The sequence below is a fragment of the Neovison vison genome, chromosome 5 (genome assembly GCF_020171115.1).
Source record: "Neovison vison isolate M4711 chromosome 5, ASM_NN_V1, whole genome shotgun sequence".
In the NCBI taxonomy this organism is placed as follows: Eukaryota; Metazoa; Chordata; class Mammalia; order Carnivora; family Mustelidae; genus Neogale; species Neogale vison.
Genome location: NC_058095.1, coordinates 47,298,563 through 47,313,722, shown reverse-complemented (window position 1 = coordinate 47,313,722; position 15,160 = coordinate 47,298,563). Strand labels below are relative to the sequence as shown.

General features: G+C 45.8%; 1 protein-coding gene across 1 annotated transcript in view; it reads right to left on the bottom strand.

The window, feature by feature from the left end:
* Positions 1-1,695: 1,695 nt before the first annotated feature.
* SKAP1 (src kinase associated phosphoprotein 1) overlaps positions 1,696-15,160 on the bottom strand; it is a 268,220-nt gene continuing 254,755 nt past the window's right edge. The window contains exons 12-13 of the mRNA XM_044250249.1: positions 4,553-4,661; positions 1,696-2,086 (exon numbers count right to left, since the gene is read on the bottom strand). Of these exons, the coding sequence (XP_044106184.1) occupies positions 4,560-4,661 (102 nt within the window). The 3' untranslated portion in view covers positions 1,696-2,086; positions 4,553-4,559. The remainder of the gene's footprint in view (positions 2,087-4,552; positions 4,662-15,160) is intronic.

Here is a 15,160-nt window from a genome sequence, read left to right as displayed (position 1 = left end):
TTCCAGCTAGCAGGGTCAGAGGTCGGAGTGGTGGCTACCCTACAGCTGATGGGGCTGCTGGAGGGCTCCACAGAATGGCGAGTGGTACGGGTATACGCAGGCCTGTAGGTTTAGAAGGGACTATTGCACTAAGGGAATTTTGTTTTAAGTGCTGGAAGCCAATGACCATGATAGTGAGCGGTACCTGAACTGTGCAGAGTGGAGAAGTTACCTTGACCTTGCTCCTTTTTCATCCCCCTTTTGACCGGGCCTGGATACCTACTCTTCCTCTTCTGGTGTCCCCTTTTTGCGTGTCTCCCAGACTCAGAGCAGTGGGACAATACTGTTCTCCCCTCTCAGCCATCAGCCTTTCCAGCCTTGGGTCCCGGGGGTTAAGGCAGGGGCCACTCTGGGGCACGGATGGCGGCGGGAGTTGGGAAGAGGTTGGGGTTTCTGTTTGCTTCCTCTGTTAACCATTTTAGAACAATGCCCATTGTGCTTACCTGTAGGTCGGGATTGGTGCAAGGGCTCCTAAAAGGAGAGGCAATTGGTTGTTTTTGGTTCGTCTGCTCATCTGCTGCCACCTAGTGGTTCAGTCTCCTTTAGCACCCTGTGTAAAGGGAGGGCGCATTACCAACTCTGTATTGCCTTTTATCTTTTATTCCTTCCCCCACCTTACTTGTCCCTTTTTCTTACCTCCTTATCCATCACATACACAAAAAGCTTCCGGTATTTTTTTTGGTTCTGTTTTGGTTTTTGGTGCTCCTGGGTCAGAAAATCTGGAAATGAATGGCTGGCAGAAAAATCTTTTGAGAAGCTTGAATGCACTGAAACATCCTCGTTTGGTCTCTAGTTTTTCTCTTTTGGTGAGTTAAATGTGTGTCTTACTGCAGGGTTAGAAGATGGCTGTTATAGAGCTGAGGAAGGCCACTGCCGATTCAGGGCTGCTCTGAGTAGGCAGTTCTGAAGAGAAAATTTCTATAGCTGCTTGGTGTCCATTTTTCAAAATTTCTCACATGGCGAGTCTGGCCATAATAATAGCTGACCCTTACTGAGCAGTTACTATGCGCCAGGCATTGTTCCAAGTATGTTACACGTGTTGACTGTTTAATCTTCCTAATGACCCAGTGAAATGGACTACACCCTTTCTAAGGTGAGGAAATTGAGGCATATGTAAAATGTCAAGTAACTTGCTCCCCTAGTAAATGGGGAACTGGGATTTATTCTCAGGCTGTCTGCTTCCAGAATTTATGTTCTTAACCACTATGTTTGGCTGCCTCTTTTAGCCACAGATAAAGTGAGACCGCAGGAAGAGGAACAGGGCTGTGCACAGAGAACTCCTCCCCAAAGCACTTTCTTGGCCTTTGCTTGGGACTTGTGATGCAAGACACAGTGTGGTCATGAGTGGAGGGCCAGGAAGGAACTCTCCAATGTGCTGACTCCAAGGACTTGCTCCTAGCCCTGTCTCATTTCAGAGATTGAGCACATAAGGAAAAACCACCAAGTAGGCAGCCAAAAGAAGTCTGAGAAGCCAAACAAAGCAGGCAGGCTCAGGGTCCAGAGATGATTCTGCTCTTCTGTCCCCTCTTCTGTCTGGGTCTTTGTTTTCTCTCTGGCTATCCTTTTCTACTTTGCCTGGAGGTGGCAGGAAGACCCAGAACTAGCCTTTTTGAGACCACTGCAAAAAAAAAAAAATGTGACACTATCACACACTGCTAGGAACCAAGTATGAAGTTTATTTATGCTTTTCTAATCAGACGAAACAACTAGCAACTTCCTCCTCCAAAGTTTTCCTCCCCTCGTTACCTTCTCTGTGATAAGCCTGGGGAGAAGGCAGAAGTGGATGTGTGGACATGTTTAAAGGAAGGATGAAAAAAAAAAAAGGTGGGATGAGCTATGACAAGGCAGGTGTATTAACAGATCTGCTGACTGTGCCTTTTTCCACTTGTCTCACTGGCGGTTTTCAGTAACTACCAGGTATCAGAGGCTTGGGTCTCATCAGTAAAGAGAAGAGTCCGTGGGGTTGGTGGGGTGGCTGGGGTAGGGAATAGAGACTCCTGATGATTGTTTTCTTCATAACGGCAGGCCAGAGAAAAGGATATGTGACCTAAAGGAGGAAAAATACATAAATTTGCTTTTATGATTCAAAACAAAGATGGCATAAAAGGGCACGAAGTAAAGAGTGTCTCTGTCCTATCCACCCAGTCATGGACTTGTCCTTGGAGGCAACCAGTGCTATTGTCTCTGTCCTTCCAGATAGATCTTCTACACACAGAAACAACTGAAGACTCCCACCCACCTTTTTTTTCCAGTAAGCTCTTCACCCAACATGGGACTTGAACTCATGACCCTGAGATCAAGAGTTGCATGCTGGGGCACCTGGGTGGCTCAGTGGGTTAAAGCCTCTGCCTTCGGCTCAGGTCATGATCCCAGGATCCTGGGATCGAGCCCCGCATCGACGAGCCCCGCATCGAGCCCCGCATCAAGCTCTCTGCTCAGCAGGGAGCCTGCTTCCTCCTCTCTCTCTGCCTACTTGTGATCTCTGTCTGTCAAATAAATAAATAAAATCTTTAGAAAAAAAAACAAAGAGTTGCATGCTGTACGGACTGAGCCAGCCAGGTGCCCTTGGAGACTCCCTTCTCACACAAATGTATGAGAAGGCCTACCTTTCTTTGCTGCCTTTTTCTTTCTTACCAATAATTGTACCGAGACCTTCTTTTTCTTTTTTTTATTGTTGCATAGTATTTAATTCCATGAATGTATTATAGTTACTTGGCCAGTTCTCTTTCTAGTGGTTTGCTATTATAGACAAGAGGCCTTGTGTGTATGTGGGGCTCTATCCCAGGCCCCTGGGATCATGACCCGAGCCGAAGGCAGAGGCTTTAACCCACTGAGCCACCCAGGCACCCCTAAGATTTTATTTTTGATTAATCTCTACACCCAACATGGTGTAAAACTCACAACCCCGAGATCAAGAATCACACGCTCCACTGACTGAGCCAGCCAGGCCCCTGTGTGTAATCCTTTTGCATGTGTGCAAGTGTAGCTATAGGATTAATTCCTAGCTGTAGAACTGTTGGGTCAAAGAGAGATAAACAGGGGCGCCTGGGTGGCTCAATGGATTAAGCCTCTGCCTTGGTTCAGGTCATGATCCCAGGGTTCAGGGATCGAGCCCCGCATCAGGCTCACTGCTCGGAGGGGAGCCTGCTTCCCCCTGTCTCTCTGCCTGCTCTCGGCCTACTTGTGATCTCTCTCTCTCTGTCAAATAAATAAATAAAATATTAAAAAAAAAAGAGAGAGAGAGAGAGATAAACAGTTGTGTCAATAAGCCAATGACAAAGTGAAGTAGAGTGACTATATTAGATTTGACGGAAAAATTCCATTGCTTCTGCGTTCATGGCCAGGAAATGGAATCCTTACTAGGAACGTCATAAAGTCAAACCTTGAGCGACAGGCCCAAGCTGGTGCTTTCTGGTTGTACAAGGGCCTCGCAGAGTAAGATCTATACTTATGTATCCTCCTAAATGAATCCACTCAGCTGCGGCTGACACTAGAGTGGGCCCCGGTCTGGAAGATTCCAAGGATAGTTTGTGTCACCATCGATGCAAGTCATCCTTCACCCCCAGCAGTAAAGGCTGCTCCCATTTCAGGCCAGAAGAAGGAGGTAGAGACATCATGCTAGCCTTGGGTGCCCTCCATCACCATCCTAATTCTAAACAAAACCCACTCGGCACCAACGCTACCCACCCAAAGGAGGCACTTCCTCCGCTGTTCTCCGATGTGATTCTTTCTCATAAAAAGCGAGCCATGTTCTTTATTACCTGAAGGTAAATTTGATTATGTTCTATAGGAATCCTCATACTGGATTCCTAGTCTTGGCCAACCCTATTCCCGTAATACATGGGAAAATGGTGCTCTGGCTTTGAGAACTGAGGATAAAGAAAGCCAGACCCATCCTTGTGACAAAAATTCCTAGTTATCCCCAAATATTCATTTTCCCCTTTTTAATTTATTAGTGAACCCTCTCCCCTCTCCACTTTTAAGCTGGACACAGGTTCCACCTAGAATAAGTCTGTCTGTCTCAAGATCTGGCCAATGGAATGTAAGAAATGTCCTTAAAACAAGTGGGTGTGGCCTTCTCCTTTCATTTTTATCTTTCTGGCTGGGTAGGGTGTAGAGACATGATCGCTGGAGCCGGAGCCTCCATTTAGGGCCATAAGGGTAAGCTTTGGAATGTTGCCCCCATACAGTGGAGCAAAAAGAGAAGATATCTGGAAACTGGTTGCATTGGATCATTTACCTCCAGATTTTTTTCAGAAGAGAAAAAGAAATTTCTATGTTAATTAAATCTTTTTTTTTTTTTTTTTGAGTTTCCTTTCACAAGTTGTTGGACCTAATCCTAGCTGACACAGTTTCCCAGTTTAGGAAAAACAACTCCAGCTTCACCACCTTCCAGTGGTAAATCGTTAGTGTCGCTTGTGGAAGTAAGGAAAAGACACTCCACTGGCTTCTCTTATCCCTCACAGAGAGAGGAAGGCATGACCAATGGATTTACTGGCCATCGTTTTGATACCTGGGCTTCATATTTCTTCCATTTCAAAGGCAGTGGTGAGATACTCCTTTGGAACAATACCGATGAGGCTGTTCAGTTCTCCAACCCACCAGCCATACACGTTATACTCCTGAAAAATGAAAAGAGGGTAGTTTCAGTTGGAATGCAGTCTTTTATCCGTTAATCTCTGCTGGTAACTGCATGGGAGATTATGTTGGGTGGTTTCTTTGTTGACGGCAGTATGACTTGTTAACACTCCTGATGGGATTATTAAATTAAAAAAAAAATCTCCTGGAGGAAGAAAGCAAACTCTACCTTCATGTTTCCATCTGCCTGTCTACATTGTGAATTTAGTACATTTGATGCCATTGCTGAACCCAAAGAGCACGTCTTTTATCAAGCAGAGTGGAATGGCTTCTTCTGAGAAAGTTAGGCACATCCTAAATGCCACAGCACTAAAGATATTCAGGGAGTCAGGTCATAGTTCAAATCAATAATATTTACCAAGCATTGTCTATGTGCAAAGTGCTGTTTGAGTTCCCATGAGATGTATAATGATGAATCAGAGCACTGCTTGCTCCCAAGGAGCTTTAGCATAGAGTAATGGGCTTTGGAGTCAGACAGACTGGGATCCAGTCCCCACTTGGTCATTAAATAGTTGCGTGACCTTACGTTGTCCTGGCTTTAACTTCCTTCTCTGGAAGAGGAGGGGTAATATCATCTCTCCCCTGTGTTGTGGGAATAGAAATATCTGACGCATAGTGGGTGCTCTAAATGAGAGGTTCCATTTACATTAGAGACATTTACATTGCATCAGACTCCACAGAACCGCTCCTCCAAGAAATAAAGCAGGGGCCCCTGGATGGCTCAGTGGGTTAAGCTTCTGCCTTTGGCTCACGTCATGATCCCAAGGTCCTGGGATCAAGCCCCACATCGGGCTCTCTGCTCAGCAGGGATCCTGCTTCCCCCCCTCTCTCTGCCTGCCTCTCTGCCTACTTGTGATCTCTCTCTCTAGGTTAAATAAATAAATAAAATCTTTAAAAAGAAAGAAAGAAAGAAAGAAAGAAAGAGGACGTGTTACAGGGCATGTAACCAGGGATAGTCTTCAACCATGGCTGTGGGGCCTTACTGTCTCCTGGCTTTAACTTCCTTTTCTGGAAGAGTAGGGATGACATCATCTCTCCCCTGTGTTGTGGGAATAGAAATGTCTGATGTGTAGTAGGTGCTCTAAACATCAGATTCTCCCCAGAAGAGGTGGTAGGTTGACAAGAGTAATTACAGGCAGGACATAGGCGCCCACATGATGCTCTTACGTATACAAGATGAGAGAGAGTTTTATTTTTTATTTATTTTTTTTTAAAAGGCTTTTTTTTTTTTAAGATTTTTATTGATTTATTTGACAGAGAGAGATCACAAGCAGGCAGAGAGAGAGAGGAGGAAGCAGGCTCCCTGCTGAGCAGAGAGCCCGATGCGGGACTCGATCCCAGGATCCTGAGATCATGACCTGAGCCGAAGGCAGCGGCTTAAACCACTGGGCCACCCAGGCACCCGAGAGAGAGTTTTAAAGCAGAGGAGGGACCCTCCTGCGCTTTAATGGGAAGGAGGGATGATTGTCAGTACAGGTACGTTCCTCTTTTGGTGGCTGAAGTTAACAGAAGGTAACACTTCTGATGGCCTCTCTTTTCTTTTTGAAGGTGAAAAGAGGTCATCTGCTGGGAGAGTCGGGAGGCAGAGCTGGAGGAGGGGGGGAGATAGGTTATCCAAAGGAAAAGAAGGATAACCAGTTGACCTGGAATTTTATTGTGTCACCAATCTGGCTTTCTTTCTTTCCTTTTTTTTTTTTAATAGTAAAATTCAATAGCCAAGGATGTAAAAAGACAGCTTCATGGTACCCCAAATGCAGTTGAACTAGAATAAGTGATATTCCCCGTGTATTCCTAAATTTTACTTCCTTCAAAAGAATGAAAATATTTTTTAGTGCTTTCAGAAGCAGTCCCACAGTGTTTAACATCTGCTGTGCTTTTGAAAAGCTCTTCTGCATTCAAGGCCCCCCACTCCCAACCCTGTAATCGCCCCTTCTTTTACACCCTATCGTTCCCTTTCTATTTGCCCCCACTCTGGGGCTCCTATGTCCTGCCTGTTGTTACTGATGTGCCTGTCAACCTCCCACCTCTTCTGGCCCTCTTCTGACTTGATGCACTTTCCCTGAGCAATCTGATAGACCTCGGTGCTCTAGCCACCCTGTAAAGGACTCATAACCATAGCTCCAGCGGAGATCTAAGTGTTGGATCCCAATACCCAAGTGCATGTCCACTAAGCTGCTCAAACTCGGTATATCCTAAATTTACGCCATCATTCTGCCTCTGTCTCCATTCCTACTCCCAACCAGCTCTGCCTCCTGGGCACTTTATCTCAGTGGATGGTAGCACTATTATGCAGTCAAGTTAATCAAGCCAGAAACTCAAAGTCGTTTCCAGTTGCACCTTCCTCTTCTGGTCAGTCCTTGAATTCTGTTGATTCTCTTTTCAGAGCCTTACTGGAATCCGTCCACTTGTCTTCATTCCCAATATCCTAATAATGTCACTGTCGTTTTTCATGAAGACTACAGAAACACCCTCCAAGCTAATTTCTGTATTTCCATTCTTGTTCTCCTCCAATATAGTCTTTCTCTGAAGCCAGAATCACTTTAACGCACATTGATAAAATCACTTCTCTGGGATCCCTGGGTGGCTCAGTGGGTTAAAGCCTCTGCCTTCGGCTCAGGTCGTGATCCCAGGACCAAGCCCCGTGTCAGGCTCTCTGCTCAGCAGGGAGCCTGCATCCTCCTCTCTCTCTGCTTGCCTCTCTGCCTATTTGTGATCTCTGTCTGTCAAATAAATAAATGAAAATCTTAAAAAAAAATAACTTCTCTGCTTGAAACCTTTAAGTGGGTTCCCACTGCCTCCAGTCAATGTCTTAGTAAGGTGGACAAGGCTGTGCATGAGCTGGTCCTGTTCCCTGTTCAGCATTGTTATTTACCCCTTAAATCTAGTGGACCCTTAGCAAAACAGAAATTTGTCTCCGCTACTCCCCTGGGCCACAGGCTCTCTTCTTACCTTGGAGCCTTTCCTCTGCCTGTTTGGCTTCTATTTCCATCCTCCCTTTCAGGGGCTCACTCCTAAGCAGCCTTGAGATCTCAATTCCTGGGTTTCTCTAGACTCTCTAGAAGCTTCTCTCTGCCACTCTCTTGTGTGGGGGCTGCAGCTACGTACTGTGTACTGTGCCCTGTGCTTTCCTGGAAGTGAGTTCATCCTGCTGCTGCGTATCTGCTGTCTTTGTCTCACTGCCGGTCACTAGGTGGAAAGTCCAGTGAGAGCTGGGCGGGGGCTTTGTTGGTCTTGTTTGCTGCTCTACTCCCAGCACTCAGCATGGTAGCCGGCACACACAGGGGCCAAAAAATACTTGCTAAATGAGGTTATAAAGACATGAAGGGAGCAGTGAGATTTATTCTTTTAGTTGAGCAGACTTAGTTTCAGCTAACTCCAATATACTCCCCTGGTGATGGAAGTAGTTGTGGCAGGAAGAGAGCAGCTGCCTTTGGAGACAGTGTCCCCAGATGGCTCCCTAAATACCACGCAGAGAGTCTCAAATGCTATGCCAAGTGAGGCTGAGCTGATCCTAAAAAGAACAGGGAATTACCTTTGAAGAGCCAGTCTTAAATAACTGCGTGTGTCTACCACCCAGCCCACTGTCTCCCCACACCTTCTCATGCCCCCACTCTCTCCCAGGCCAACTTCTCCCTACAGTCCGCGCTGCCTTGTGGGAAATTACCCAGAGCTCTTGTCAAATTACCCAGAGCCTGTGGCTGTCGGGATGTTTGAAGCTCCTCTCCACACGAGTTATGTTACTGCTCATTTTCCAACACTGAAGTTAGGGCAGTTTCTGCCTCAAGTTTTCTCATAGCGTTGCCTTCAGCTTAGCATGTTGCTGGAACGCCATTTCCACAAAGCCTTGGTGTGAAGGAGAGACATGTACTCTGTCTTCCTCTTGCACTGTTACTCATAAAAACCCTAGCTTTATCTCTTCTGCTACCTCACGGGTGGGAGGGCGGACGCGGTGTTGTACGCTGGTCTTCTGATCAAAGCCAGCTTGCTGAACCGTGTGTGAAGGGTGGGCTTCCACCTGCCAAACGGCGTCGTCTTCATCACCTGTGGGGCTCCGGTGGGACCTCCCTAGGGAGCGTTCAAGACTCCTGACTTTGGCTCATGCTCCCTTAAAATCCGCCTTTAGCCACAACGCCGGGAGTAGGGACCAAGGCTTGGGAAGGCGCTCTCTGCCAGCCTGAAGGGGGTGCGAATGGGAAGCAGATGAGACTCAGCAGGACACCTGCAAGGACCAGGCTCCCGGTCTGTGTGCTCTTGCTCGAAGGGAACACTGACCCCGCCGCCCGCAGATGGAGAAGCCTCACCACGGTGCTGAGAACTGAAATGAGTGAAATCAACTCTCTGCCCTTCAAAACAAAAGAGCAAGCAGAGAGTAAGGAAGATGGCACAGTCTCAGAGACCGTAAGCACCCTGCTGTGGGAGCCTAGGAGCTTAATCAAAGCACCTACAGGTCTTGGGATCTGACTGGCTTTTCCAGATTTTATCCCTTGGCTGGATACCCAAAAAGGGCTGCAGGGCTGAGATGTTTAAAGCATGAATGGAAAATTTCTAGTCTTCTCTTCCACTACCACCTCCCATGCATTGCTCTAGCCCAGTCTGAACACCACGAGGTATTTTAAAATAATTTCTACTTTGATGAATTGCTGGGGAGTCCACAATTGCTCATAATCAAAGGGAGAAAAATGCAAATGAGATCCGGCCGAGAACTATCACCACCAAACGTTTATTTCACTGCACAGTGCCAAAAAGAATTAAAACAACATTAAACTCACAGCAATCATGTTTAAGCCCTCGTTTCCAAGTGCCAAATTGCACCACTCTGGATCATACAGATGTTCGTTAATTATGCTAATTTTTATTAAACTATTAAAATGGAGAGAGTACTGGCTCAGCCAGGCAGACCCCAGCTCTGAATGAACTCTGCTCTTGTCTAGAAGTGCTAATTTACTGCATTTTTATTAAGTTGCTGATTCTTGGGTTTTAGTTTTGGGGATGGTAGAGAGGGCTGAATTCCTGGGATCAACGTTTTCAATAAAGTTTGACTTCTCCTGCCCAGATGTTTAGAAAGACCAGAAAAACACTGAGACGCTCCCGGGAGACCTGAAATCCTCAATGCGGAAGTGGTTCTACCTCCAAGGTGGGGAGACACGCCTACCACGGGGAGGGATCAGAACTGTCCAGGGTCCTCACTCCTTAGCTCCATACACATTGTGGGTGGTATAGCTCAGGGGTTAATTACACAACCTTGTTAACTGAAGATGCTTTAGATAAGAACATAAAAAAGCTGTTTTTTTAAAAAAGCAAACAAACCCTTTACCTCAACCACTAGGCTATTGTCAGGCAGTCTTTATAGAAGTTTTCCCTCAAAAATAGTGCACCGTGTGGTTTGCTCCATCATAAATATTTCTAGGCTTGATTAGACAACCGCTTCGCTCAACACCAACCCTGTTCCCCCTCCTTGAACCCCCCAAATGAAGGAATCTTGAAAGTAAAGGTTGGCTACTTGGACTCCCTTATCTGGTTGGAGAAGCTACTGGCCTAGATGAGCAGAACATTGAGTGAACTTGAAATAGACACGGCGCTCACCATCAGCAACAATCAAAAGTGTTTATGGGGGATTTCACAGTGCCATAAAAGGATTTATGCTGCTGATCTCCATCAACAAGGAAAACAAAACAGAACAAAACAAAAAAAACCCAACCCTACCAAACCTGCCATAAAAAGAACAGCAAATTCTATAAACAAAAAGCAGTATGGCCACAAACCACGGGCATGTCGCGCAGCTTGACTCTGCCTCCAGTGGTTTCCCATTGCTGTTTATGGTTTCAAGACTATCATGGACCTCCTCAGTGCTCCTCCTGTCACAGGGCCCTGAGTCCCTGTGTGGTGCTGCAAATACCCTGTCAGTAGGTGTCAGGGGATATCAGGGGGAAAGCCAGCAGGCGCCTATCATAAGCCTTAAAAGAGATTAAATACCCCTACTCCATGATTGCTACATTTTAATTTCTCTCCTCCCTGCTGGTTCCTATTTGTATAAGCTCTTCCATGGCTCCCCTGGAGTAGCACAGACATGACCTGGAATGACCATCCTGTCTTGGGATGAGAATTCAATTTCTAGGCTCAGTGAATCCTAGGCTGTTCCAACAAAAGGAAAGCACCACCCTCTAGGGCACAGATTCTTAAAGTGGAGTCTGTGAACCCCGGCCTGTCCATGGATGGACATGAAGGGATCTCTGAACTCCCTAAAACTGGTGTAAAATCTTGTGTGCACGTGTCCGTATGTCTTGTCCCTGGGGTGAGGTCCAGAACTTTCATCAGATTCTCAAAGGGTTTATGAATCCTCTACAGTTTATGAACCAGTGCTCTGGGGAGGGGAGGACACAAGGATCTTTATGGCCTGGATCTGCACTTTGGCCCGGGTGGCCTCTCCATCCCACCTTTACCCCCGCTTTTAAATGTACAGTGAAAGGAAGTCAAGAATCCGTGTTTGTGCCATGCTGGGTTTCTGAGGCTTCAGCCCTCCAGCTTTGGAGCCTGTTCCTTCTTCTAAGGCTGAAGCCTGACCAAGCTTGCTCATTCCTCCTAAGGCACCATCGTGTGCTCTCTCTCTTTTCTTTTGTTATTTAAGCATAATGATGTACAATGTTCTATTACTTTCAGGTGTACCACTAAGGAACCATCCCTTTAGCTGTGACTTGAAAGTTGTTTTGTCTTCTCAATAGCTCCCATTCAAACCTGCGTGATGGTATTTGGAGCAAACTGCTTGACACTGTCCGCCCTGGGAGTGTTCCTAATAGAATGTTCTCTTTTCACATGGAATTGGGCTTTGATAAGCCTCCACGGAACAAGAGTCCCGGAAAACGTCTCATGCTTTTGTTCTTTTAACCATCAAAGTTCACTATATCAGTGCTTGTAAATAAGAGAATTCCTCTTCAAGAGGACAATCAATCAGGCCCTGACTTGAAAGATCAATAGAAACTTGATATATGGACAGGAAAGGCCAATCAATCACAGAATTACTGGTTTATGATTGCTTATTTCTCTTATCAGTGCTTGCGCATCCGACATTATCATTAGCAAAGATGGGAAATTCGAATTTCTAAGCAGAGTAGATTGTAATAGTCCAGGGTCAGCCAAAAACATTGTATTTTTACTCTGGATTGGCCCACAATTTCTCTACTTCTAAAATCCAGCTTTGGAAATTTAAGGCTTTCTGAGGATGTCATAAATTATTAAATAAATTGAGGGCTCTAACTCAGCACCCTTCCAACTGCTGAGAAAAGCAAGCCTGGGAACAGGGATTGTTCACCAAAGACAAGCAGGTGCCCATTTTTCAGCATAAATGGTTTTGTGGGGAGATTTTGCAGAAGGGAAAAGGAAGCGGTCAGTTGGGTGGATGGTGGATTAGTGGGGTTGGAAGCTGTCAGAGGACTCGAGCTCAGCGCTCGGCTGAAACCTTGGGTAGCTTGGCAGGCTCCCCAGGCTGTTTGACACCATGTTTTAAGATCTTGGCAATCATTTTCTCTTTTTTCCATTATTCAGAGTTTTGGTCTATCAATCATCATAAAAATGAACCATTAAATTTGCCTCAATTGAACCAGTTTTATTTATTGTTACATTTCAGGGAACTTGCTAACCTGGAGGCTGGCAGGCCTGGACTGGGGAGGAGGGAAAGGCATGTGAGAGTGAGAAAGAAGGGGGCGAGGAAAGTCCGGGTGGTCAGTGACAGCAGTCAGGGGCGGGGAGGACACAAGATGACAACTGGACAGCTAGGAGTTGAGTGTTCTGAGGAGGAATGTGTCAGCTAGATTGGGGCGGGGGGCGGTCTGAGAGCGTTTGAAAGTGAGGGGAAATTCAGACTCAAACCCGGAGCTCGGGTCCCGAACTGGGTGCGGGAGGATAATGATCCCGTCAAGGCCAGCCCGGTGTGCAGGACCCGTGCACACACTGGACACGGCTGGTGATGGAAGTGTGTGCAAAACACAGGCTGTGCGCGGGAGAAAAATCCTAAACTGTGAAGGGAAGAGGGAGGGTGGGAAGAGAAATGAGAAAGATACACACAACTTGAACTTTGCCTAAAAAAGAGAGAAAGGATAAGGGGAAGGTAAACACTTTGCAGATGGGAGAAAACAAGGTGCCAAGTGCAGAATTCAGGAACAATAGAGACAGCACCATTTCAGAGCTGATAGAATTGTGATACCATGTGAGACCGGAGTATTAATATGTATTCCATAAACTGTGCGGCTCGCAGCTCCGCACCGCTCTGTTTTGCTCTGACCGTAGTACCAGCCTCAGGCACCACAACACAATTTGGAAACAATGTGACGGAAATGTTTAATCTGCTCGGCCCATCTGTGCTGCGTATTTCTCCAGATCTCCCTGAGAGAGGCGCCTTGAATCTCCACATTGCCTTTAATATTCTCCTAAATCACCTCCCCACTGCACTTCAAGGGCCATTGCTACAATATCACAGGTTCATCTAAAGTGCAATGGGGAGGGGGGTTTGGGGGGGGGGAAGCGCAGGCCAGGATATTTTTTATTTTAAAATAATTTCCAGAGATTGTCTTTGCAGCTTCCTTAAAAAAAAAAAAAAAGAAAAAAAAAAAGAAAAAAAAAAAGAAACAAACGTTATTCTACTATTGCCGTAAGGTTATTGAGGTTGTTTGGTACAAAACAGGGTAGGATAGAGTGGAATCATTCTCCAAAGAATTATTTTTATTAATCTCGATTCCCTCAATTGGACATGGGAGGGGGTGAGCAGATGCTTGTTTCCTCTTATCTCGTTTTCTCGCGCCTTGCTAGGGTGATGAGTTCATTTGGGGCTGGTGTCTCCTCGGCTTGATGTTCTCCTCATTGGGTACTGGCTTAACTCTGCCCTGCTGCAGACAAAGCCATCTTGCTCAGGACAGGTAGACATTTGGACCCTGGTCAACTAAATGCCCTCACCAGAAAGGGATACTGCCTATATTGTTAATTGCAGCTTCAAACCTTAGGTTTTTCCTCTCTTTAAGGTACAGATATTGAGTGTCAGATTTCTGCCCCCCCCCACCGCCCCGTCCCCCAAACCCCCTGCTTGATTTTGCCAGATTCAGTGATTTGGGGCTAGAATGTAGGAAGCTGGGGGTAGGTTTCAGAGAAAGAGGGGATGACAAGTCACCATGTCCCAGACCTTAGACAAATGAAAGAGAGTTGCGCATCACCACGAAAATTAGGATTCCTTTTGCTTTGTGAATTAAAGAAATGAATAATTTAATCCTCAAGATTGTTCCGGCGAGGGAAAGGCAACGTCCCAGTTGCGGAGCCCTACAGCCTGTCGGTGTGTTACATCATCTGCACACATAGGCGTTTCCATGACAACCGCTTATAGCTTCATTTCCTGGATCCCTCTAGGGGGTGTCACAGCCAGATCCACCTGCTTTTCACCCTACCCTCGGTGGGGTCATGGTAAGGTCGCCAGAATAAATGAACGCGGGTACTAATGATCTGTTTACTGCTGTTTATGCTCTGTGTGTGTCAGGGGCACGCACATTTAGAGAGCTCATTATGGTTGCAATTAGAATGCACCATCGCTAGATATTTAACTCCTTTTTCTTTTAAATTAGCATTTTAATAACATTCTTTGAGCAGAGAAACAAAATGACCATTTTTCACGGACAAACTTCTAGCTGTAGGTGCAACTTTAATGGCAAAGTTGTGAAGGGGAAAGAAGGGAGGGGAAAAAAAAAAGGCCATTTTTACTACTTTCACCCTCCTCCTTACCAAAAGGATATTTTTATTTGCTTTCTAACACACTCAATTTCCTAAATTTGTTTTGAATCCAATTATTTTGGGTGGTTTCAAGTACCGTACTCTTGTTGGACGGAAATTAGCAGCGATTGAAATTAGCTTTCTATGTGACCTGTGAAAGGGGCTAAAATAATTACAAGTGTGTATAAGAAACCCTTTCTCCAAAGACCCTTGCTGCACCGCTGATAGCATTACTGGAATATCTTTATACAGTAACTGCAAGGGCTGTTTTCTTTGAAAAGGCGATTGCAATGATTGTTTCTGTTTTAAAAATCTTAGGATTGTCTTATAGAGGATGAATGATGACAAAAACTTGTCAATATAGGAAGGAAGAATGAAAGGAACAGCACGGCCTCATTTACCATTTGAAAATGGCCTGATCTTGGAGCACCGAAAAGCAAGAGAGACAGGAACGGGAAAGATTCAACGTAGAGACCCCCTCGGTCAGAATGTTCCACCAGGCTCTGCTTTTTAGGAATCGGCCAACACCTTTGCTAGGTGTTTATAGATGCTCTGTTTGTGGAAAGTACAGTGAAAAATAACAATTTGAATGTTTCGATTATCTTTCCCAGTCCGTTCCATTTTCATTATTTATTTCCTATAAATCGGGACCTTGCTGAACATAATTCTGCAGACAAGGAGGTGGATGGGACAGCCAGTGTGAACGAGGAGATAGATGGTGGGTGCGTGCAAGATGGAT